Source organism: Crocodylus porosus, unplaced genomic scaffold (genome assembly GCF_001723895.1).
Source record: "Crocodylus porosus isolate Cpor-Errol unplaced genomic scaffold, CroPor_comp1, whole genome shotgun sequence".
Classification (NCBI taxonomy): Eukaryota; Metazoa; Chordata; order Crocodylia; family Crocodylidae; genus Crocodylus; species Crocodylus porosus.
Window position 1 is genome coordinate 83,995,299 of NW_017728918.1, and position 27,506 is coordinate 84,022,804.

The 27,506-nt window shown below is 39.8% G+C and overlaps 1 protein-coding gene across 3 annotated transcripts in view; it reads right to left on the reverse strand.

Moving 5' to 3' along the window:
* Positions 1-27,506, reverse strand: part of HACE1 (HECT domain and ankyrin repeat containing E3 ubiquitin protein ligase 1) — an 83,762-nt gene that overhangs the window by 51,991 nt on the left and 4,265 nt on the right. For 2 of the 3 annotated variants that reach the window (XM_019537814.1, XM_019537812.1), the window contains exons 2-10: positions 24,955-25,009; positions 22,746-22,835; positions 20,207-20,311; positions 14,675-14,750; positions 13,707-13,838; positions 12,139-12,221; positions 9,031-9,127; positions 7,970-8,071; positions 6,211-6,317 (exon numbers count right to left, since the gene is read on the reverse strand). In XM_019537814.1, the coding sequence (XP_019393359.1) occupies positions 6,211-6,317; positions 7,970-8,071; positions 9,031-9,127; positions 12,139-12,221; positions 13,707-13,838; positions 14,675-14,750; positions 20,207-20,311; positions 22,746-22,835; positions 24,955-25,009 (847 nt within the window). The remainder of the gene's footprint in view (positions 1-6,210; positions 6,318-7,969; positions 8,072-9,030; positions 9,128-12,138; positions 12,222-13,706; positions 13,839-14,674; positions 14,751-20,206; positions 20,312-22,745; positions 22,836-24,954; positions 25,010-27,506) is intronic. The other variant, XM_019537813.1, reaches the window with a different exon arrangement.

Here is a 27,506-nt window from a genome sequence, read left to right on the forward strand (position 1 = left end):
GCAGGAAGTCAGCTGGGGTCATAGGATCCCAGCAAGATAAGCATCCAATTTACTCTTGAAGGTGTTCAGTGTAGGTGCTTGAACCATCTCCGATAGCAGGCTGTTCCAGACCTTGAGGACTCGGACAGTAAAGGAATTCTTCCTTATGTCCAGCCTGAAATGGTCTTGCAGTAGTTTATGACCATTTGACCTCATCATCCCTTAAGGTGCTCTGGTGAACATCTAGATTAGGACGATTCAGAAAGATTTTCTCATCCAAAAATGAAAATACCTTTCAATCTGCTACTAGAACTGTGATAAATATGTATCTTGCTAGAGTCTAGTACAGTGGTTTCTCAACTGGGTTTCCACAGTGCTGTTATTGCCATGGCTAGGTAGAACTGCCCCACAAGCTTGTGCACAGCCAGAACAAGAAGGGCTGCCACACAAGCAAATACTCTTGCTTGCATTAGGGTTATCTGATAAACCTATACCAGGCAGAAATGCTCAGTCCTGCTACAACCCTTCCTGGTCAAAGACCTCTTTCTCTTCCTGGAAACAGTCATGCAGGGCAAGTTGAACTGTTCCATGCACCTAAGTTTCCAGGAGAAACATGGGGGTCTTGGAGACAATGAAGAGCTGTGGCAAGAGTAGGCACGTCTGCTTGGTTTAGGCTTATCTGACTCTGCATGAGACACAAGAGGCAGCAATATCCTAGACAGGAACTACTAAGGTAAACAGAGACTTTACAGCAGGGATTCTCAACTGGAGTACCAAATATGAGAAGTTATGGAGGGGTGCCCTGAATCTAAAAAGGATGAGAACCATTGATCTAGTACCATCCCAAGTATATTCATTAAGAACCATCTGCCTTCTTCAACTCATTAAAATGACAGAAATACTACCATGTCTTCAAAAAATAAATAAATAAAAGTGTTGCACAGCATACTAAGTCACATATACTGTCCCATGCAGTATTACTGGTAAATGTTAGAAGTTATTAATTATAACTCCTACTGAATAAAAAATGTTTAATACCTGTGTATCTAAATGGGACAGCACCCATCTAGACTCACTAGATGCAGTAAGTGTCCCTGCAACATCTGGAAAATTAATATAAAATCTAGATGGTCATGAATTAATTGACAAGTAGCACTGGCTAGAGCTCTGCAATGTGACCAGGATGCAATGGAACCTGCTGACATGCTAATGCAGGGGTGGGCAATTATTTTGGGTGGAAGGCTGCTTACTGAGTTTTGGCAAGCCATCAAGGGCTGCATGACAGGCAGCCAGGGGCAGATAAATATTAAATTTTCTCATTTTTTTTAGGGGCCCCATGGGCCAGATAGAATGGCCCAGCAGGCCACATCTGGTCCCTGGGCCGCATTTTGCTGACCCCTGTGCTAATGGGAAGTAGAAAAATATACTCAGTTGTAAGCAAAGCAGAATCAGATACAAAAAAATTTCAACTTGCAAAAATTAGTAGGAACAGACTTTATAGACTTATTTAGGAAAACTAACAAAGTCTGCCCCAGAATAGTATTAAGTTGGATTCTGGTTGCAGCAGGTAGGAATAGAATAAAATGCAAGGAAGAAAGAACACACACATGCGCACCCTCAAAAAAGATTTGTATAAGCCAGTTTAGAAGAGGGATAAAATACCCTGCCATGGCAAAAGCCTTTCTATACAAAGCTCTGGTACGGAGTTAGTCAAGTTCAGCCCGTTTTCTGTGAAAGGGTCTTTCATCCAGAAGTTCTCAAAGTCTGATAAAAGGAACGTTGAAAACTGAACAGCCTGTAAGTCACTAATCTTAAGCAACTGCAAGACATTATTATTTTACCACTATTGATAAGTTTCAAATCTGACATTACAGGCTGTGAATTACGCATCCCACCCAGTACATAAGTCCTTCACGCTGAAAACCCTTAGAGGGTATTGCCCAATTAAGTTTCCCAATTAAGTTACTGAACTGTTTATTAACAGGGTTATAACACGGTCAGATTCCACCTATGCAGGTGAGACCAAATAATGACATGCAAAAATAACATCCCCACAAAAGCATAATATTCTTTCAAGCAGATTTGCAGAAGCATCCCGAATTTATGCTTTAGCAGAATGCTAAGCTGTTTGTGATTTTTTCATTGTAGAGGCACTGGCTGGCATTTTGCACATTTGGAGACCTAAAGTATGGATAGCAATTGTGTGCTTAATTTGGCATTCAGTCAAGTCTAGGAATTTTTAATACTTAGATTCATATTTGTCTGCAATACAAAACACAAAAATCAAGGCAAAAACGTGCTATATTTAAACTGGTTCCAACAACTTTGTGTTCAGACTTGATTTGCAAAAGGGTCCAGACATGACAGTGTCAAGAGTACAGGCAATTTGTACATCTTCTTTAAGAAAGGAACCACAAAAGAAAACTCACTTTTTAGACTGCCTTTTTAAATAAAAAGAGTATTTAAAGTACTTCTGAAATAGTTTTAAAAATTAGCACCTTATTAGATGAGCTCACATCTTCTTGTTATTTACCTCTTGCAAACATAAGTAACTAATTAAATTTTTTGAGAAAAACGTAATATCAGATGTTGATTACACTATAGTTTTTAGTTCCAATCTCTTATGTTCCAGGTTGAGAATGCTTTTAGAAAGAATATGATCAATTCTCAGGAAGAATGAATGCTGGGATAATGCCAGCTTAATGGACTCAAGACTAACTTCCAGCCAGTCCTCACTCTGTACCCCATCACCGTGAAACATTTCTTTAACACAGTGATAATGCAAAGCAGTTTTTACACAACTTGAATTTAAAACATCAGTGTTTTTTGCAGTGCTCCAACTACAAAGCCATCCTCTCTTTTACAAGAAGTCCAATTATACTAGCATAAGTAAGCTCACCATACCTAGAAGCTCCCAATGCTTCACTCAAGTATGGAAGGGTCAAAAATCCATCCAAACCCTAGGTGATTCATCATATTAGCATGGTTAAGGCATCAAAACCAGCCATCTTTGACCCTCCCCCTCATTCAGCCTGAATGACCAGATACCCATCTGCAGCCGACTTGAGGCAACTTTCAGTGGAAGTCTGGAGTGATGCCTAACTCACAACTTTGGATCTGTGGTAGGACATCATAACCACTCCTCCATTACACCCCTAATTATAAGCACATACTGTACTTCACATTTTATTCTCAATCCCTTTGTGAGGTTAAGACGACTAATCATTTTACATAACAAGAATGAAAACACAAAGGCCACATCCAGACAAGTGCATCCATGCAGTATGTGCTGCCACAGACCTGTCTGAAGCACCACACATTCAGGTGTTCCCTGTGCTCCTACCCTGCAGTGCTTGAGGGGGGGGGTGACCTTGGAAAATCCCAGGGTCAAAAAAATCCCATGCAGAAAAAGCAGCAGCACTCACTGCACAAAACCAGAGCCTGGCCTGCCAGAGCCATATTCTGGCTACCGGCCAGGCTCCTAGCTGCAGAAGCAACACACACAGCTTCAGCACCCCGAGGCCCCCAGAATCCCAGAGACGGCTGCTGCAGCCAGCACAGTTGCTGGTCCCAGTCTCCCCTACCCCACCTAATCTACTGCGCAACAGAGGGCATGTTACAGGTGTTCCCCAGGGACTCTGTGCAGCTGCTTCTTGTCCCCAGGGAAATAAACTTCTGTGCTCATGTGGACACAGCAAGAGTAAATAAACAATTTGCCCAGGTCACACACAAAGATTGTGGCCAAAAACCATATCCAAATATAACCACTAATAAAAACTTTATTGAAGGATAGAGATGGACTACAAGGAAGAGAAGTAGGAAGCTGAGCTTTTGAAACTATTTACAGGATTATAGCAAGTTTGAGATATAAAACTTGTTTCATAAAATTAATTTTAGATCTTTATAGAGTATAAAAGAAAACCCTGTATCCTTTGGCACCTTAGCAGAAGTCTGAGCCATTTGTGATTTTACCATTTTACATACTGGAGCATTTGTGAGCATTCCACAAGTTTGGAGACCCAATCCTATCCTAAACCAAGGACATGGATACATGCACATTTGGAACCCTTTAAAAAGGGAAATGTTCCAAAAGAGCAGCAACTTGTACATACTGGGTGCATCTACACCTGTAATTAATGTGCATGAATAAACTCCAGAGCTTATTATTTTAGAATGTTTTGCTCCTGGGCACACCACTTGAACGTACACCACGAGCAAAAAAAAAAACCAGAACTCTTGAGTATATTGCTCCAGAGTGCATTCAAGTTCAGCACATTGAGCCTGGGTGGAGCAGCTCCAGCTGACAGCAGCCAAGGACTGCTCTGACTGGGCTCAATGTGCTGTGGAGGGGCTGCCAGGGGCATGAAAGTGTTTCAGCACAGGGCAGGTAGCCTGCACACTGAAGCACCCTAGTGCCTCAGCCAGCCGGGTAGCATCTGTGTGTGCTGCTGTACACACACACAAAAAAATAATTCCAAAGCAGGCTAGCACTTGTTTTTACAAGTACTAGCTTGCTCCAGAGTTTATTAGTTTTTCACACCCTAATAGGGGCATACATGTAGACATGAAAACGTTTACTGTGAAACTAATTAGGCAGCTCTACAGTAAACGTCTCATGAAGACACCTTAATTGTTGTGTGAGAATGATTCAAATGTAGCCAAACCGCTCCAACATCAAACCTGGATGAAGCACTGTTAAAGTTAAAGCAATGTTGTTACATGTGAATTGTCCCCTGCTTGTTCACACATAACAATATGTAACAGATGCAGCCCTTTCGAAACTTCCTCCTTTTGAAAGAGTTGCAAATGTACAAGTATCCAACCCTAACAGTGGTGCTTTTTTCCATGCTTATTTGAGGCTAGGAGGTTGGTGGTTTTGTTTCTTTTTTCTTTTTTGAGAAAAGGTTCATCTTTGCAACACAAAACATACAATTAAAATTTATTTTATTTAAATCTGGGATTGTTTTTAGAACAATATTAATATTTATCTATTAAAGCAAAACCATGTCAAAGGAGAAGACAACAAATGAGTTTGTAGAAGAATGAGTTACATGGGGAGTTCTGCCAGGCTACCTGGAAGTTGGATGTATACTCAACATAACTGACAAAGTCATTTTGTTGGGTGTGAAGGAATGGCTAATTGGTCATGCTGTTGATAGAGTAAGATAGTAGCTTATCCCAGACTGTCAGAGAAATACTCCAGAAGTTCTTTCCTTTTCTTGAGACTGATAATCTCTCCAATTAATATCCTGTCACTAAACCTTCCCTTCTCTTTTCCAGAAAGCTATCATGAAGCTAACATGAAAGCTATCTATCCCTTAGCATCTTCTGCATCTCCAAAATGATTCAAGGAAACTCTCTCACTATCATCTAACTTAGTTGATTCTAATACTGAAAGGAGTAATACCTGTTTAACTTTCTCAGATACCCTAAGAGAGGTGTTTCATACCACAAATGAAGACATTGTATGACATGATAGTCAGTCAGTGACAAAACTTACAAGTGGGAGACGAGGTCTAAGGTATCCCAGTTACTTCCAGATATATCCCCAAAAACATTACATATAAGGATTAAAAGGTTTAGAATAGTAGAAAGAAAAAAAAAAAAAAAGGAATGAAATGTTGAGAAGTGCAGGAAAGATACTACAAATAGCTATAGCTACAGGAAGAAACAAAATGTACTATATCTACTCCCTGCTTCATGGTAACAACAGATGCATAGGATAGGGCAAGAGTCTCCAGAAAGTTTCATATAGGCTTCTAAAGACCAAATCCACTTGGAATCAAATCCAGTATCAAGAAGCTCGAGTAACTGTAAAATGACAAATGAGTACACTTCTTTATGCAAGACGGCTGCACATACCAGTTTGAGCAGCACAGATGTCAGAAATGCTTTCAGGGCTACTATAAACAAGACAAAATGAGAGTATGAATGAGGACTTCCAGAGAAGTGCAAGTGAAACAGTGGCATATCTAAAGAATAATACAAGATCTGATCTGAGGTCAATCTACTCCAGCAGGAAATTGTTCTGGGTTTTTTTTTTTTAAAGAGACTTATTAAGAGGAAAGTCCCAGTGGCTGAGGCTTTCTCCATACATAAAAAGCGTAAGTAACTGACATTATGTCTTCAGTCCAGTGTGATTAGAAATCTAGACTAGATAAACAAGTGGAACTAAGCACATTAGTAAAAACATCTTTTTCATTATTGACTCATTTACATTTTGACACTTACCTAAGCAGTTTATGACCATTTGTTGTAGCAACTTCAGCAAGGCTTGTTAGGATCTTAAGGTATTGGCTTTCACTCTGCTGGGACAAGTGTTCTAGAACCTGCCGCAACTAGTTACATTAAAATAGGAAATAATAAAAGAAAATAATATGTAACCTTACTAAGTGTTACACTCTACCTAATCTACAACATCTAGCTAGCAAAACTGTTAACCGCACAGAAACAGTCATTCATGGTTATATAATTTACATGCATATAATTTCATAGGGGTGTAGGTTATAGCTGTGTTGGTCTAAGGACATAGGCAGACAAGGTTCTTTGGGTGAATCCAATTCACCCAAAGAACCTTGTCTGCCTATGCCCTTAGACTTTTGGTTTTTTTAGTTATGAGAAGGTAAAATAAAACTAGTTTACTATGAGAGAGTCATGCAACGGTGTCTGAAGTCTTTTTAAATTTGAGGTGCATCACATCCATTGCTTCTCATTCCAAAAGACTGGTCACCTTGGTTAGGCATGACTTGTGTTTTTAATGAATCTGTGTTGGCAGTCACTTATCACTTATGAATAAATATGATATTATAGGCAGACAAGGTTCTTTGGGAGAATCTAGTATCTTTTATTAGATCAACTTAAAAAGTTGAAAAAAACCCAAAGCTTGCTTAAAAATTTTTTCCAACTATTTAAGTTGGTCATATGCTTTTTTTCACTCTGTCTTGGCTTCCACAATTGGGTTCTCTTGTTTTTCCCCTTCTACTAGCTAAACTCCCCTAAAGTAGCTCCTTATCCTTCTATTAAGTAGCTTTCTCAATCTTTGTACTTACAAAACCTCTTCCTTTCCCAGTATTATGACTACTACTGTATGCAGATCTACAAGTCCTCAAACTTGTTTCCTCTGTCTAGTTAATTGCACCTCCCATTCAAATTAACCATTTCATATTTAATAAGCCAGACTCAGTGAAGTTGCACCCACATATTGCAACATTACATGTGCTTTTTGTAGACTTTTTGTCTTAAAATCCAGAATCTCAGGAAGATTTACAGCTACTACCTAATGATTAAATCATGATCAAGACAAATGTGGATGGACATCTCATTGTATAAATGAGATGGCAAAACCTTTTTGAAAGAAAAACTACATTAAACTAGTCAAACGTCAAAGGAAACAAGGAAAATGCTAATCACTGACAAGTGAATGGGCTGGATAGAATTTCAAGACCCATGACAACTTGAAGAAATAGAATACAGGTAGCTGTGGTCTCTACATTGTAATACAAAATGTGAATTATAGAGGGAAAAATGCATGAAGGCACCATGCAAGTAACTGTCTTCCGAGGAAGTCAAGGTTCCTAGCAGACACTGCCTACAGCGGATATCTGCAGAAGCCAATACTGAAGCAGAATAGCCTTTTTTCTGTAATGCAACTATATGTTTTCAGTACTTTGAAGTGATTTTGTTAAAAGCTTGCAACAATTTGTTCTTCCAGCTCTCATGATGCTCAGACCTATCTGCCAAAATTGCTAAGTTCTGACAATATTAACAGGGTATGAGCTAGAACTCAAACCATTTAATGATGCCTCCACATCTAATTTTACACCATCTCTCCATGGTAGAAACTGGTTCATATTTAATAATGATTGTGCTACCCTATGCTACATTTTATACTAATCAGAATATACTCATTGGGATACAATGTTCATTGATGTAATCAAATCAGAGTACAGATCCTAAAATATCAGGGACATTTGGCAAAAATCTATAATACCATGTTTTCCCGTAGATCTTCATTCTGTGTCATCTGAATAATTGTCTGAAAAAGTCTAGGATGATGCTGTATTAAAACTTCACAAGTCTCTCCATACCCACCCTGTAAGAAAGCATTTTAAAACAATTATTAATTTATGTAGCACCCTTTCCAACAAAGGCTCAGGGCCTTTAAAACAGGAATGGCCAACTCGCAGAATGTGTTGCATTAGTGACACACAACAGATCAAAGAAGCTCAGAACACAGTAACAAATAGGGTAGAAAGCAGAGCAACAGATCTGGCATGTAAAGGGTATCTGCAGGGCCTGTGGAAAGGATGTGGTTTAATTTGTGGCACACCTACCCAAAAGGTTAGCCCCCACTGCATTAAAAAGAGTGGCCTGAAAGTTAATGTTTCAGAGGTACCATAAAGTAAAAGGATCAGCAGCTGATAAAGTTCTCTTGAAAACATTCCATCAGGGAAAGCATATTAGTCTAAAGTAAAGGAAAAAATGAATTACTCTTATCTAGAGGCCCTTACGTCTTTACTGTTTTAGCAGTTTCACACAAATGCCTGAGAGAATTTGTTATAACTAGACAATGTAAGCCATTGTATGAATAAATGTGGCCTTCAAAAGGGCACATAGGGTCTTGGAAAAAACAGAGCAACCATAATCTTTCAAACAGTTATTTTGTTTTAGAAGAAGCTTCAATCTTTGGTAGGCATTCACGTTAAGAAGAACGCCTTGGCTGCTATCCATTGTTGTAATTATGGGGGGAGGAGGGGAGGAGAGCAGAAATTATTCTAAATACATACTAAACAAAAATAGGGAAAGCTGTGCTAAACTGAACTACTTCAAGAAATAAAACCCATGTGGATGGACTTATATAATATTTAAAAGGACAAGAAGCTAAAAGAATAAGAAAAAACTGCTTCCTTGAACCCCCTAAAAATTAGTTCACAGTTCTCTCACTCCTAGGAATAAAGTCATGGTTTTCAGACAGTAAAAGCAATCAAAGACAATACAATTCATTTCAAATTATTGTAGGCTATTTTAATTTAACATAAATAAAATGTATACCTGGACACAGAGATCCAGTGGGGTAACTCCATTTTTGTCTGGTAAATATTTGGCTCCTCTCATCAAAAGGATTTGTGCAGTGTCTCTCTGACCATGGCTGTACAGAGCATAAAGGGGAAAAAAAAAAAAACACTTTACAAACATTTTGTTCATGAGAGTTACAAACAAACAGTTTAGATGAAACAGCTAATCAGCAGAGCAGCACGTATTCTTCCCAAGCTGATTCCAACAGCAAGATCCCATAAAAACCTTTAAAGAGGAAGAAAGGTTAGAAGAGAGCTCCATTTCTTGTTCTTTTGACACTACTGAGAATCTACATTCCACACCTATTGGAGCAAGCTTGAAATAACAAGAGGTGAACTAAAATGACTGGCCTAGATCAGTGTTTCCCAATCAGTGTGCTGTCAGACACATCCAGGTGTGCCACAGCATTTGGGCCTGAAGCCACACCCCCTGCCTGGCTGGAGCCAAGCCCCTGCCTGCTGCTGCTGTGGACACAGAGAGACAGGGAGCATGGCTCCAGCCAGGCAGGGAGGTGTGGCTCCAGCCCAAAATGCTGTATGGCTGGCCATGAAAAATAGTTTCCAAGAAACACTGACCTTGGAAGTATAAATAGGATCTTCATAGTACTTCTCTAATGGACTACAGACATTCTTCCATGTAATTTTGAGTCTGTCTACCCAGCAAAGGAGGGTATGCTATGAAACTGGAAGCAGAGTAACATACTTTGCACTTACTGCAAGGAATTAGTGCAGAGTGATTAGTGCATTATAAATTTACACCATGGATTACTCCACAGTAACTTTCACGGGACAAAAAATATACTTGTTGAATGAGAAATTATGGTTGCTTTCAGTGCCTAGAAGCTACCCCGATTACCTGTCATCATGCATTCTTATTTAATGTTCTAGCTATCCATAACTCATGTGGATGGGTTTACAATAGATTTAAAAGGATAAGGAAACAGAAATGGTCATTAATAAATTCATGTCATATACACTATTTCTGTATTACTGAGGTTGCATAGATAAAAAAAAGAATTCTGTCATTCAGCATATTACTCCGGCAATATATTTTTGTACAGTAAGTTTTTCTGATTTGTCTAATCTAGGATTTAAATGTGCAGAGTGAAAATCTTAGGGCCCCTAATGCAGCAGCTCTCCCCCAAACTAACTGTCAAATATAACTGCTTCATGCAATGTACAGTTAGCTACTTTAATGGGTCACCACTAGCTGAAACAACATGAAACCAGAAAGTGAAATACCAATAATATGCCACAAATCCCAATAACCACTTTAGCAACCCAATTTTTTTAAATTAAAAAAGGCAAAAAATAGACAGGCATGCTTCTATCAACCATGCAGTTTGAGGCCTATACTCACTAGAATACATATACACTGCTTTGGGGGGGGGGGTGTACACATATTCACACTAGTATTTTGCAAATATTGCTTATCTGCACATACCCTAACTTGCAAGACAGAAGAAAGGAAAATTAGCTCTTGAAGGACTGACACAAAGGTTTCTACACCAATTAAACAGCAATTGTATTTTCTCCTCTACAAACAGAGCAGGCACACAGGGCAGGAATTACTGGACAGCCCACTACCCAGATCCAATTTCCATGACACTAGGGCTGCTGCTACAACTCCAGCAATACAAAACATATGCTGCGTTACCATGCTCTGATCTGACACAAAACCCCAGGTAATCTGATTTATGTACATTATATGAATTTCATTGAAATAATATACTTTTGTTAAGCCCTATAAATCTAAAAACAATGAAAATCTTATTTCATGGCTATCTTGGGAAGATGAACATTAATATACAACTGGTTTCTAGAATTAGCACCTAGGGTTCTCTCCTTGCCTTTCTGAGTCCCAAACAAGAACTGTTCATTTCAAGAAATTACCATTCTGCCCCCTGTGCATTATTTTCTTTTCTAAAAACCTGGCTCCAGTCTGGAGCAAGCTACTTCTTCTAAAGGTAGTGCCAATACCAGTGCCTAAACTAAGTGTCAAGAGACGTTCAATTAACTAGTAGCTATCTATTATTCTCTGCTCAACTGTCCAGTCAAAGTATTTAAGCTCAAACAGACTTTGTCTCCTACATCAGGCCACCAAGTTAGCCCATTCTCCCTTTGTTTACATTAACATTTTAATCACAGATGAACCATTTAACCTGTAACCAAAACACTGGCATTATACTATTATAAATGTTCTAACAAATAGCTGAAGCACTCTAAATAAAAATAAAAAGTTATTCATCATATGTGATTAATTTAGAAATAAAAACAAACAATAAATAAAACAAAATCGACTAAACAACTTAATTTCATTCCAATATTAAGTCTTCAGGTCCTGCATGTACATCTTACATGATTGATTACTTAAAACCAATCTACGTTACATTTGCCAACTTATACAAGTGCATGATTTAGTGCAAAATCATGTTTGACCACATCATATGCTAGCACCCCTCATAGTTATGGTTCACAAAATATTTCCATTACACTCTCAACCTTTTTGCAAGAAAAATTAAAAGATTTAAAAAAGTAGAACAAAATTAGTGATATCAAAACTTGGAAAGAATATAACCTGCCTATATTCCTGGCAGACTATTACCTTCAGATGGTTTTAACATTTCTTTGTCCTTAGTATTGGTTATGGACAGCTGTATACAAAGAAAACTGAACTCGCAAACAGCTGGTTAAATGCTTACTTTAATCATCTGGTTTAAAACATTCATAGAACAAAAGATAAATTTAGTCAAATCTGGGCCAGTTTCATATTTCTTGCTTTGACCAAAAAAATCAAGCCATAATTTAAGACATTTAATTAGTTTTCAATTCAGCAGTTTTCAAGTTATTAATAGAAGCACAGGTACCTATTAGTTTGCAGTATGCGACTTGTATATAGTATGTATTACTCAGACAGGGAAAAACCACATGCATACACCGCTAATATCACATTCAAGAGAAAGATTAAATGCAAAGTAAGGTTTCATACTTCCCAATGTAAGTACTTTGCTATGCACTGGATTCCTGTAGTTGTGTGCTTATAAATTATTTTTTATTTAGCATTTGGAAGTCAAATATGCCATACCTGCAAGCAAAATAGAGTGGAGTTGCTCCCGACACATTGGGCCTGTTAATATCCGCACCACTGTCTAGCAAACATTGTACCGTCTTTTGGGAAGACAGAAAAAAAATAAGTCAGCTATGAAAGAAGTCAAAATGTCTCTAAGCTTGAAACTGTTTAGTTTATCCATCTGTTTAGTCATGCAAAAGGATTTCATTTCCAGTAGTGAATCTCAAAAACAAAATTCCTAAGCACTTGGAAAATGACTGTAATTGTTATACCTCATAAAGCTTTCACATGCTCAATTTCTCAAGAGTTAGTGTTTTAATACAAAGGCCTTTTATAGGACATTAGTCATTTGGTAAGACCCCTGAAATCAGATCCTAGATAAAAACTTATAACAAAGTTAAAGCTGTACATATTTGTCAGTAACTTGAGGTTAACACATTCTGAAGTTTTAATTATATTTTCATTCTTAATGTGTTCTTTTGTGTATATGTAAAGTCAAAAACTACTGGTTTCAAGGGACATGAGCTTTCAAAGGACACAATCTATTCTGTCAGGCCGTAGCATCAGATGAAGTAGGCTGTTGCCTAGGAAAGCTCATGCTTCTCTGAATCAGCTAGTCTCTAATGTGCCACCCTGCCTTACCTTCTGCCAACTTCAAACTAACATAGCTAACAACCTCTCTGAATATTTGGCATTAAAAAAAGGGAATCAGAGTCCCACACTATCCCATTCATCTGAGATAGCTGAGACTATAATAATCAGTCACACGGCTTGTTGCTATCTTGAAACCTGTTTCTTGTAACTTCAGAACCCTTCCGGGTGGTTCATTCTTTACCACCAGTAGAATGGACTTATACCAGCAGACTGTACATGAGAACCATTACATATTCAAAGTGGTCACTATAACTCTAACTGAATCACATAAATCTATCCAAATGCAATTCAAACAAAGAATTTATAATTGTTCATGTTTTTCCAAAGCAGCATGCTTACTTTTAATGCAAGCTCGGTTTCAAGGACTGTGCACACACGACTATATCTAATAAAAACCAATCATGCTTCTAGACTTCCTAATTTAAGTAACTATGTTGTGCACTGGCACAGTCCACAGGCTCATTTGATTTTTTGAATTATTAAGAATTTACCAATTTAGATTTTATTTCAAACACATCACAATAAGAAAATATTGTTAAAAAGTTATAAATGTGAATCCAAACACGTTATAATGAGTAATGGATGAAAAAACATTAAAACATGACATCAAAACCTGCAATCAACTATGTAATAACAATACACATTAATCAACTACAGAAACAGCTGCAGGGCATACATTAAATCATTTAAACCCCTCCAGAAAACTGCAAGATCAATCATCCCCACAGGAATAAACCACTTATTCCCATACAAGTATATCCAGTTGAGATCATTTACTAAGATAAATGATAGATTCTTAGCATTCCTAACCTTTGTAAAAGTGCATGACTAGCCTGAACTGCTTTTTGGAAGGGTACATTTTCTGAAACACTAAAGAGTTTTGCCAACTTTTTAATTACAATAAATTCAAATTAGTTTTAAGAACTTACAGTCTTGTGGCCATTTTGGCATGCCACATGAAGTGCTGTCTGTCCCATGGCATCTTCAACATCTACATTACTGACATGTTGTACAAGATCATGAAGCAATTCTGTTCTCCCATTGACAGCAAGCCAGTGAATCTAAATAAAAAGACATACAATTATATATCACAATGACTATGAAAAATATTAGTATTTCATAAACAAATATAAAAGCCTGAAGGTGTACAACCAAAAATTTTATGAACAGAAGCACAAAACTGGACTTAAGTGCACATTTAGACAACTAGATAACATGGCCTAATATTCAAAGACACTGAATGCAGAACAACTCCCTTTGATCTCTGGTAGATGGGTTAAGAAAAATACCCTCCATCTCTTTGTATCTGCCAAAAAACACAGTAAGTAGAGATTTCCTAAATACCTCAGTGATAGAGACAGCAACCAGGGGACAGACACGTAGAAAAGGACTTGGTGTTCCAACAAGCGTACAAGAAAAATCGGATTCGTGAGAGCCCTCTCTCACTCAGCTCCGGCCCATATAGATATCAGTCACAAATATACTATCATTTAATGCCACAAATGTACTCTCGCTGATTTGAGGTCAATGCAGTTTGACAGAACTATGCAGACCATAGGGAAGTAAATCAAAATTCAACTTCAAAACATGAAAATCTGTCAGACTGTCCTAGCAAATAAAAAAAGTCACTTTGAGAATGGAAAGCAGTTTCTGAAACAATATGTTATTTGAATTACAGATTTTACTGCTTTAAAAAAAAAAATAGAAATTGGTTTTGTCACTGAAATGAATTTTTTTTATTTTTTTTTTTTTTAAATAAACTTCAAAACTATGATAGTTTTGCCAATGGCAGGCTGGCCAAGTACTCTGTAGGCAAAACTGATTGTCACTTCTACTAAATTCAGCATGTCATTAAATAATTCATTTCAAGAACAGCACTGAAATTTATAGCACTTACTGCAGTCAGACCTTCATTATTACAAATGTTGACATCTGCACTGTATTCTAACAGCTTGCTCATACATTTCTTCTGACTGTAAAGGGAAGAACATATTAAATTCCAGCCATGCAAAATGAGAGAGGACCTGCAAATAGCTTGCTCCGGCCACTTGTACAGAGTATTTAATAACATGTATAAACTACAGCAAGTAAACTTGATTCATTACAAAGTAACCCTGATATATTTTTTAAAAAGCAAATGGTAACCAACAGGGTAGAAAACTTATACAGCTTAGAGGTTTATCTTAGGGCACAGAGAGGGAAAATGATGGATTGTACAGACAGGTTTCTGTGTTACAGGTATCACAGTACTTAAGTGTCTTAGTCTTATATATAGTTAACATGACAGCATGGACTATATCTAAGAGAACTGGCCAGCTCTTCAATTGATGTAAACTGATAAAGCTCCAGTGGTTTCAATAGAGGTATATCAGCTTACACTACTCGCCCGTTGTTTAAAACACCACTTACTTTTGCAATCACATAACTATATGGCAAACACAGCAATTATTTCATTAAAAAGTACTAGAAAAACTTTTTAAAGACTCTTTAAGTAACTTTTAATACTACAAGCATTTTGCTGTTCATAAAAAAGGATAAATCACATTTCTTTTCCATTTAGCTTGTTTGTCCAGCGTCTCCTGTTTCCTGTCATGTGAAGCAGCAAATGATCCTAGAGGCAATTAAGCTACCTTTACCTCTTCCCCAGTACTTTTCACAAACTTCTATCCTTGAAACACCACAAAAACCAAAAAAACCCAGCATTATGACCAGTTCTCTTTCCTTGCACACAATGCTGCCAAACCTTGCCAAAAAAGAAACGCATGTTACCAAAGAACAGCTTTGCTGACGTTCACACAAGGCAGGAGGAGGAGACACGGATGTTTTTAATGTAGCAGCTTGGTAAAACTAAAAAAAGACACTTTTTATTGATGTAGTTAAAATGATCAAACCGGGAGTTTGAGTTTAATCAGATTTCATAGATTCAGGGTCGGAAGGGACCTAAATAGATCTTCTACTCCGACCCCCCCTAGACAGGAGAGAAATCTGGGCTCAAATGACCCTAGCCAGGTAAATGTCGAGCCCCCCTCTTAAAGACCCCCAGGGTAGGAGCCATCACCACTTCCCTTGGAAGTTGGTTCTGGATCCTAGTTGCCCTGACTGTGAAGTAGTGCCTCTTGATGTCTAGTCTAAACCTAGTCTCTAGCAACTTATGGCCGTTATTCTTTGTTACTCCGAGAGGCACTCGGGGGGAACAAGGTCTCTTCCAAACCCCGGTGGTCCCCCCTAGTAAGTTTATAGACTACCACCAGGTCCCTTCTCAGCCTTCTCTTGCAAAGGCTGAACAAGTTAAGGTCCCGTAGCCTCTCCTCATAGGGTCTGCCCTGCTGTCCCAGATCATACAAGTGGCCCTCCTCTGGACCCTCTCAATGTTGTCCACATCCCTCCTGAAGTGTGGCGCCCAGTACTGGACGCAGTACTCCAGCTGCAGCCTGACCAGTGTCCCATAGAGGGGAAGGATCACCTCCTTGGACCTGCCTGAGATGCATCTGTGGATGCAGGACAAGGTACGGTTAGCCCTACTGACTCTGTTCTTGCATTGTCCCTCCATGTTCATCTTGGAGTCAATAATGACTCCAAGATTTTTCTGCCACCATGCTTTCGAGAAGGGAATTCCCCAGCCTGTAGGTATGCTGCTGGTTCCTACTGCCTAAGTGGAGCACCCTGCACTTGTCAGTACTGAATCCCATCCTATTTTCATTTGCCCACCCCTGTAACCTGTCCAGATCCTGCTGTAATCTGTCCTTCCCTTCTAGCATACCCACCTCATCCCAAATCTTGGTGTCTGCGAATTTAAACACGCTGCTCTTTACCCCATTCATCCAAGTTGCTAATAAAGAAATTGAATAGTGCGGGCCCAAGAACCAAGCCCTGGGGGACCCCACTGCCTACTTCCCTCCAAGTCGAAAATGACTTGTCCGCCACCACTCTCTGAGCACAACCCCTCAGCCAATTTGCAATCCATCCAACTGTATAGGCATCAATGCCACGGTCACCTAACTTTTTAATGAGAATGGGGTGGGAGACAGTGTCAAAAGCCTTCCTGAAGTCCAGAAAGACTACTTCCATCGCGACACCAGCGTTCAGTGATTTTGTGACCTGATCGAAGGCAATCAGGTTGGTCTGACAGGACCTGCCCCTAATTAAACCATGCTGGTTGTCCTTGAGCATCATCCCCATTGTTGGCCCATCACAGATTTGCTCCTTGATAATCTTCTCAAAGAGCTTCCCCAGGATTGATGTAAGACTAACGGGGCTACAGTTGCCTGGTTCCTCCCACTTCCCTTTTTTAAAGATGGGGACCACATTTGCCCTCTTCCAGTCGTCCAGCACCTGGCCAGATCACCGTAAGTGCCTGTAAAGCCATGCCAGGGGCCCCCACGATAACCCCCTGCCAATTCCCTCAATACCCTGGGGTGTTAAGGGAGATTTAAGTTACCTCCTTTCATCAGAGACTGAAGCAAGCCAAACCACCTGAAATTCAAGAGATTTCTTGTGCATTCCTTCAATTCCTCCAGTGCACTCAAAAATGTTCACTCACAAGTCACTGGGAAAGGATGAGAATAGCTCAATCTGGTGCTGCACATGAGCCCTTGTATATTTCCCCAAAGACATGAAATGCAGGCAGGCGAGTGCAGTGTCAATGAGGATGGTGTGACTACAACATGGCTCTGCACATTTGATAGGTTAATCCATGTGTTTAATTTAATGTCAACTCACCTGGGGAAGCTAAACTGCCATTTTAAACATACTGCTAACTGGACATTTAAATTTCCATTTGACAATACTTATGGTCCCTCAAGTGACAATGCCATTGTATTTTTAACTAGAAAAATCTAGGGGTAATAAAAAATTAGGACTTCCTTTTTTCTCCTTTTCCAGTAAAGAATTTTATAAGTGTTAACTGGAACTAGAGATTGACAGCTTACAAGACCCCCAGCACTTGAAAGCTTTTTGGTAATGCACTCACTGCTACGATTTGTATAAGGAATAGCATCCAAGATGTAATACACAGAATAGGGACCAGGGTGGATAAAATCAACGATTTAAAAAAAAATATAAAAATGGATTTTTTTTTGTAATTACATAAAAAAGCCGATTAAAATATTTTTAGTCTTTAAGATGCTATAAAAAATAAACTTATATAAAGATGGTTTTAATTTAAAATATGTTAAAGCTCAAATATATCATCTAGGAACAAAGATTATAAACTTCCAGTTATAGACTATTTGAGACACTATATTCATGTAAGCTTTTTAAAAGTTTTATAAATAGGTCACAACAGGCCATGGACTATATTAGGGGCCCAAATTGCTGAGCCTCCTAGAGGCTCCTCTATGGGTTAGTAAAGATTAAAGAAAACCACTCTACCCAATGGGACTCAGTGCTCAGTTTAGAAGATCCCATTAAGCATCTACTCTTTCCTGCCACGGCAGGGGGTCAGACTCGATGATCTGCTCAGGTCCCTTCTGACCGTACCAACTATGAAACTATCTCTGTGATGCTTCATTTCAGTTCTTAAACTGTGGATTTGTGTCTCCAGAGATATCATAGGAAGACAAAGTTCTTTGGCGTAAATATGATCTCTTTTATTAGACCAACTAAATAGTTTGAAAATGGGTTCTTTGCAAGCTTTCAGGCACAAACACTCTTCTTCAGGCATAGGGAGAGTCTGTTGTCTCCAGACATAACATCCTTGTTAAGGGCAGTATATGGAGATAAGAGATAATAGACCTGATTACCCACCCATCAGCCCTGTTGTCTCTCTGCAAGTCTGTGTACACACAGTCAAGCCTTTAGTCTGTAAAGGTGCAAAGTTTCAAGAAGTTGAATGAATAAAAGATATCAAACAGCAAGAATGGACTTTTTGTAGAAAACAGTGATTAAATCAAAGCTTCCTGACCAGTGATTTAAATTGTTATTTAAACCATGATTTAATCAATTTGATTTAAATCAAATCCACCCCATAGGGACATGCACGATCCACTTCCTGTACAACTTACACCAAAGACAAAAGAGGGATGGGGACAGGATTGAGAAAGAGAAGTCAAACACATCAGATAATTTCATGGGAATTTTAGTAATAGTATCATAATTAACAACCATTACACATTTTAAAATAGAACCCAACTCTAGGATTGCTGCTAATATTACAGCTATGTTTAAAGACACAACCTGAAAAAAAGTCACATTCCCATATGAAAATAATACAGTTATTACAACAGACCCCTCCAGATTTCTTTCTGTTCATATTATGTATATTCAGTCTCACTTCTCTGCTGATCAACTGTAATATGCACTTGCATATTACTAACAGCCACTGTTTTAGGGCAATTATGCTCAAATCAGGATGACACAGTACCCTGGGGTGCTATGATATCCTTTTATGGATGCCAAGGGGTGCTACGCAATATTACCACTTTTGGATGAGCAAACACCCATATATGAGTCACAAGATGAAAGCTGTCAAAGACGAATCCCTGGTATCAAAAACATTCTGACCTGTGGTAGTCTGAGTTCTTTGCAGCAGAAAAATTACTCTATTTTACCAGGGTCAAAAAAATGGGTGAAAGCTAAGAGCTGGCATGTTCCAAGGGATGCCCTGAATCCAAAAAGGTTGAGAACAACTGCTGTAGAGACCTCATGCATATTCTTCCTTTCGCAATTAAATCCATCAGTCACGAGAGCCAGAAAAAAAAAAAAGTGACACAGAAGAGGCACTAAAGCAGCATGTATAGAGAGGGTAAAAGGATCAAGTGGAAAGGTACAAGTCAACATTCTAGAGCTCTACTGCTCCCAAGCAGGCCAAATATACACTTTTAACCATTAACAGAATTACCAGAGAAGTCCAAAACCAGATATTAAGAGCAGCAGTAAGCCTAAGCCTTGTTTTATCCTATTAGTGCACACTTATATGCATATGCATGCACACACGCATGTAATATTAGTCTTCCTAACAGACAATTCCTATGGAGAACACAGTTTGCTACTCAGGTAACAAGAAGTTATGTCAAATGTGAAACCACTTCAACTTCCTTTTCCAGATCCTGAATAAACCAATTCACACTTTACTCCTTCAGTTCATTAACCTGGTTTATTAAGAGTATCACAAATGATTACAGTATTGAACACCTGTGATTCTTTGCAAGAACTGTTGACAATTTCTTCAACTGTTAAACTGGTAATTAGAAAAAAAAGTGCTTAAATGGTTATAGCAATTCACATATATTACTTATATTTACATAGCAATTAATATTTAATGTTATCTTCTTTCAAATAAAAATTTATACACACAAACTCAAGGTAAATACACTTTCTATGGTTTTGCTTTGAAAATGAAAAGAAAAAAACCACAATTTAACTTGCATGAAAAAAATAATAGTATTAACTAAGTCTGGGATGCCTTTCAGAAGGTAATTATTTTCCTTACCCATTTCTTGCAGCTAAATGAAGTGGTGTGCATCCAGAGATATCTTGATAGTTGGGATTTGCCCCTTTCTTCAACAACAGAACTAGACATTCAACTGATCCACAGCTGATAAGAGAAAGAGAAAAGAAAGACAGAAAGAAAAAAAGTTATATACATACATACATACAATACACGCACAAATAATCTCAATCAAATGAATTTACAGTTGAGTCATAGCAAGCAGACAAGAGGCTTAAAAGACAAACTAGCACTGATACACATTTGCATGCAACTTCACTCATTTCCATAAATTAAAGGCACCACAAAATGCAGAATTTATATCTTTTTTTTCCCCTTGATTTAAAACAAAAACAAAAAAAAGACATTGCACTGAAGTGTTTTCATTAAATTTACAGAAGACTTACTAAGCTTAAATACAACTGTTGGGGCCTTTCAAATGCAAGTATCATATTTACTCAGATACAAGACTAGGTTCCCCCTCCCCCCCCCCAATTGTCATGGGAGGAAAAGCCCCTCTTCTTGTAACTGCATACAAGGAAATCTTACTAAATACATTGTCTACGATTAAACTGCTGTCAAAAGCAGCATGTGCTCAGCAATGGAAAACAACTACAAAGTTGATGAAATGTAGCCAACACTGAGCATGACTGTAAAACACTTGGCCCACATTGGTCCATAATTGAAACCTACATTTTTTTTATTTATTTTAAAGAAATGTTTTTGTGTCCCAGGTCAAATTAACCAGATCAGATCTAAATCCATTTGAATCATCCAAGAACCATATGTAGCCCTGCTACCAGCAAGTATCTTCCACCCCAGCCTGGGGCTTCAGATACATCCATATCCTTTCGCAGGCATCCTAAGTGCAGGCCCAAGCCCAGAGACTTGGGGTTCGGATGCCCCTGAGCTTTCCTTGCTCTCAGCCATATGGCCACAAAAGCAAGCTAGGGAAGAACTGAACTTACCACAAGAATAGACTGGCATAGCCCATTTGAATAAGACATACGATAGTGCCCTCTAAGCACAGTTGCCCTCAGTGCCAACTCATTTTCAAATCCTGGTGAGCCACAACACCGCATATATTTTTACTTCCTCTTTGTTTCCACAGCTAAGCTGTGCCTTTCTTCCACTTTTCCAATTATTCCAGTTTTTTACCAGTATTAAATACTAACAGGACCCCAAACAGTTCACCCTGAATCCCTCTATTACCCCTCCTCCCAACCAGGTACATATGATTAGTTGTGGTCCCACCCTCCATCAGATAAAGCTGGACCAGGTTACCCTGACCTTCATCTGCATCTATATATTTGGACAATCCCAGCACTTGTGACAAGAACACCCAGTTCCAGTCTTGAGTGGAGGCTAATTAACATATGGATCCTTTGACGTGTGCGGAGGGTAATCTGGAGCACATGCACATACCAAGCAGTGCTGACCTGTGGGGTCACCATGGCTTGACATGCTGTTCACTCTGCTGGGGCCCAGCCCAATACACTATGCAATAAATCACAAGTCTTTGGCTTTGGATTAATATTGTTTGGAACTTATGCTACATATCAGTAGATCAGAAGCATGTTTATGTGATAGAACATGCATCAGTTAGTTTATCCAGAACTGATATTACCTTAAAGAAAAAACAAGTGCAGGGATACTATGTGCATCAAATTGCTACAGCCGTGTTTAATTTCAAGGTTATTCTTTTCAAATTTGAGCCTTGTATCCATGTGCTAAGGCGCAGCACGGTCTGACAGTAAAGAGGGGGAAGGGGCTGCCAAGGGAAAAAGATGGGGGGAAGCAGAGAGCAAGGGGCTATTTGACCCCTCCAGATTTATTTTCCCTGCTATAGCACTGAAGGGGGACAAATTCAATACCTCCAATAATTAGATTTGATACGTGGAAAGGTATATGAAAATGTATACATTTTCATATATAGAATCTAATAATGGGGAGGTCATCTCATAATTAAAGTCATCTTCTGCTTAAGTAAATACAATAGTTTTGGTTAAGTACAGAGAAGTATCAAACTGTTTAATTTGCTCTTCCTTGACATTATGCTTATTTACCCCCCATCCAACTTGCCCTTTCACAGCATCAGACTTGGCAGCAGACATCCAAACCATTTTTATTATAATATTATTTTTATAAAAAGTTTAAGAGGTTTCGTTTTCCCAACAAACGTAAGCACACGAAATTAAGCAAAGCCAAAAAAAGGAATAGTTACATGACTCACCCAACTCCATACAGGCTTTATTTCTCACCCAATATTCCCATTTCTGAGAAAGTACAGAGCAATAAACAGCAGCCAACATTTCCTTTCATTAGGATATGGAAGACAGACACTACACTAAAATTGTGCATTTAGTCTGGCCAGTTCTATGTTACAATCAACTTTAATTATACCAGTAAATTATTTAAGAAAAAACTTTAGAAGAAACATCTAACAGTAAAATACATTGAAACTAAGGAAGGATAAGTCTAGAAAACAGATATATTTTTTTCCAAATGTCATCTCTTAGACAAACACCACAATAAATCTTACTTTGCTGCAATATGAAGCAAGCTCCTCTTCACCCTTCCAAAAGCATAATTAACATTAAATTTTGAATTTGACAGCAGCTCTGAAACAGACCTTAAACAGAAACGAGGAAAGAAAGTCAAAAAAGAATTTTGTCAACTTTCACACACATTACAATACATGCTATTTTGTGATCAGGTATATATCTATTTTATCATCATCAAAACAGACCACCCTTACTGGTTATAAGAGGCAGGATTTCACAGCTACTAACTAGGATGCCTGCCTTTCTCTTCCACTTCTGAGTTCAATATGGCATGGACAAACATACCATACTGCGTGGTTGTTTTGTACATATGTAACTGAGGAGAATGAGGACAAGACATCCAAAGCATTTCCTTACTGCAAACTAAGGCAACCATTATAATGGCTTTCTTTAGACAACTGTAAGTTTCATCTAAACCAATTCCTCCTTTTCTCATACTTCTATTCATATATCTGGCAAACTTCTTAAACATATGCCAAATTTAGATAAAGTGCTAATGGAACAAAATTAGGGAGGAACATTTTTCTGAATTTCTGAATTGCAATTTTAATGCAAGACATATGAAGCATCTATAATACGTGAAACTTCACTAGGATCCTACAGTCCTTGACAGATCGTGGAATTAATTCAGATACAACTGTTCAAACTGAGTTTCATATGTAATATCAGACAAAACCCCCCCAAAAAAAGATATTGTACAGAAGGACACGCATCTATTCAAGTAACAAATCAAAAAATTTGAACATGGTAAGAAGATGCTTCTCAATTACCTTCAAAACTCAACAGGGACAGAGAAGAGGCATAAAACTGGTTATGTGCATCCCTCATATTAATCCCAAAGCATCATAATGAACAGCTCTGCTTTCTCACCAACAGCTGTCATATATGACAGGGGTATCAAACTCATCTAACCCATGAAGGGCTCGCTGGGGGATGGAAATTTGGTGATAAGGCAAGTGGCAGTAGTAGTAATTGGTGTGGGCCACTGTTCATCCTGCCACCAAATTCTCAGCCCTATGGGCCAGATGGCATGGTTCCTCAGTCCAAATATGGCCTGCAGGCCACATCATTAACACTCCTGATCTACAGAATCCTAAAGCATCAATCTGGTTGCCCAACTCTTAGCCAACATGCATTAGGGGAGACTACTCAAGCACTTATTCCAGGGGTGGGCAAAATGCGGCCTGCCAGGACATTCCATCCGGCCCATGGGGCCCCTAAAAATTTAGAAAATTAATATTAATCTGCCCCTGACTGGCTGTCATGTGGCCCTCAATGGCTTGCCAAGACTCAGTAAACGGCCCTCCGCCCAAAATAATTGCCTGCCCCTAACCTATTCCCCCTCTCATATTTATACATCTATATTTATATATACTATTGTCATTTGTGCTGGGCAGAGTAAATGGCATGGTCTCTCTCTCTCATATATATGTATCTATAGATAGCATCGTGTCTCTCTCAACAGAGACAGAATGCCATACCATTACTCTGCCAAGAACAAATGGCATACTAGCCTCCTTTCCCTCAGCAGATTCTGGTCTTATGTATGTACATAGACCACACATAAGCCTGAATTCTATAATGCTACTTCGATATATTAAGATGGGCCAGCCCACAGAAATGGTGCCAACCTAAAATAAACTCTATGACCCTGCATGGTAGCAACAGAACCTCTGACAGATAATTAATTACACCCTACAAGACACACTGCTGCCTATATCCTTAAACCAAGAAAGTTGTAGAATGTGCTATGTGGAGTGCTTGCAGTACAAACTTAACACTTTAATGTTTATACAACATATTAGAGATTGCAACCTTACACGTAAGGAAATTTAAGAAGTACCTTCCCAGTGGCATACTGTGGGTCTCCGGTGCCCAGGAGTCAATGCCTAAATTTGCGCCCCTGGGGATGAGCCGAGCAGGGTGCGCTGTCCCCCTCTCCCACGGGAAAATTAAGATCACAGCACACCAGACACCAGGGGAGGGGTGGTGGCCAGAATTATGGCCAGAACACGTAAAAAAATTTAGAGCCCGCCAGGCAGGTGCGTGGACCATACATCAAATGCAGGAAGAACTGTGGTCTCTCTAGCTAGTGCCCCCCACCCCCAGGCTAGCACCTAGGGGCCATGGCCCCCTCCCCTCCATCAGTACACCACTGTACCTTACACAAACTTGCAGAAGGCTCACCTGTGCTGGTCAGCCATAACCATTGGCATTAAGGTGTAGACAGCAGTTTCATTATCTGTGTAGAAATTAAAATGAGCTAGTCACTATAAAAACTTCTTCATGCATTAGGTTTATCCATTAGTAAGTACTCGATTTTTAAAGTTTCTATGCTGGAAAAAAAACCACACAAATTGTCTAATTCAGGGATGTCAAACACTTTGTGCCCCAAACTGGATCTGGACCACAGAGGTCCTTTGGGGGTAGATTCAGGCCAGGGCACACAGCGGGAGCAGCTCTGGCTCCCTCTACATACCCGATACTGGAGCTAAAGCTGCTGTGGCTGCCACATGCATCGTTGTGCCATGGCACCTCTAGCTCCTGCACAGGACACACAGCAATAGCAGCAGTGGCTCCAGCATGGAGTGGCAACAGAACAGCAACCAAAGACATGGGACTGCAGCACTGGCAAAGGGTGAAGCAGTTAGAGGGTGACCAGGGCTGTAACAGCCCTTCCTTGCCCTCCTCCTGACAATCACCATGTACCTGGGAGTCCAAGGATCCCAGATTCTATACCAGGCCACAACCCCAATTTCTGGTGTCCCAGTAGTCTGGCAAGCCAAAAATAGTGACTCCACAGCCTGGATATGGCCTGTATACTTGATACTCCTGCTCTTATCTAAGAGTTTAAATTAAATTCAAGGGGGAAAGTTACTACTGTTAATGTGGAAGATACGTTTAAAAGGGATACGGTGTAGCAATTGGGGGCTAATAGAAATAATGAATTTAAACTAGAATGGTACAAAGGAGAGCCGTTTAAAAAAATCAGTGAAATAGAGAAGCAATCTTATGACCAAGAGTTCGCCCGGGAACTGCCTGAGGCCGCATTGCTCCAGGACCATGGTTGTCATGGGTGACTTCAATTACCCGGAAATATTGTGGGAGGATCACTCACCAAAATCCGAGGGAGAGGTCACAAAGATTTCTCTCGTGTGTGGTTGACCTATACCTAACTCAAGAAGTCTATAGGCCAACGAAATGACCTGCTACTGGAGATGACCTAATCGGCAACCTAGTGATCGATGGGAAGCTGGGTGACAGCAACCACAAGCTGATCTCCTTCACCATCCGCCATAAAGCTAGCAAGTCAGTCAGCAACACGGAAGTCCTTGACCTCAGGAAAGCCGACTCTGACAAGCTCAGGAGGCTTGTCAGTGAGACCCTAAGGGACCACGACCTCAGGAGGAGGGGAGTTCAGGAAGAGTGGTTGCTCCTCAAGGGAGCAATCCTCAGTGCACAAGCTAATTCTACTCCATCTCGGAGGAAAGGCAGGAAGAGGGCACAGCAGCTCCCCTGGCTCTCCAGGAATCTAGCAGACTTCCTGAAGCTAAAAAGAAAGGCCTACAAAGGATGGAGGATGGGATTCACCTCCAAGGAGGAATATTCCACACTGGTCCAGTCCTGCAGGGAGCAAACCAGGAAAGCCAAGGCTGCAACTGAACTCCATGTACCTGGCAGTCCAACTAGCTTCAAGCATCAAGGACAATAAAAAGTCCTTTTTCAGATATGTGGGCAGCTGGAGGAAAAGCAAGGGCAACACTGGACCCCTGCTGAACCAGACTGGGTAACTGACAACTGACCCCCAGGAAAAAGCCAACCTATTAAATGGGTACTTTGCATCGGTCTTTCATCAGTCCCATGGGACGCCCATGCTGCTACGGGACAGGGAGGTCTGGGTGAGGGAGATCCCCTGCCCTCCATTAATGCTGACCTCGTGAAGGAACTTCTTGAGAAGCTGGATACCTTCAAGTCAGCCGGTTCTGACAATCTACACCCCAGGGTATTCAAGGAGCTCGCGAGCATCATAGCCCAGCCTCTGGCATGGATCTTTGAAATCTCCTGGTGCTCTGGTGTAGTGCCCAAAGACTGGAAGAAGGCCAATGTGGTGCCTGTCTTCAAGAAAGGGAGGAGAGTGGATCCAGCTAACTATAGGCCCATCAGCCTGTGACTTCTATCCCGGGGAAGATCTTAGAAAAGTTTAAAGAGGCCATCCTTAATGGACTAGCCAACTCATGCTGGCTAAGGGATAGCTAGCACAGGTTTGTTGCAGGTAGGTCTTGCCTGACCAATCTCATTTCCTTCTACAACCAGGTGTCCTATCACCCGGGCAAGGGAGAAGAGATTGATGTCCTATATCTTCACTTCAAAAAAGCCTTCGATCTGGTAACCCATGATCACCTCTTGGCAAAACTGGCCAATTGTGGCCTTGGGTCCACCACAATCCACTGGCTGGGAAACTGGCTCCGTGGTCGGACCCAGAGGGTGGTAATAGATGGAAGTCAATCATCATGGTGCCCTGTGACCAGCAGGTCCCCCAAGGCTCTGTCCTTAGACCCATATTGTTCAACATTAATGAAGATGATGTGGACATTGGAGTCAGGAGTGGACTGGTCAAGCTCACCGATGACACCTAACTTTGGGGCAAAGCATCCATGCCAGAAGACAGGCAGGTGGTCCAGGCTGACCTGGACAGGCTCAGCAAATGCGTGGACGAGAACCTCATGGTATTTAACACC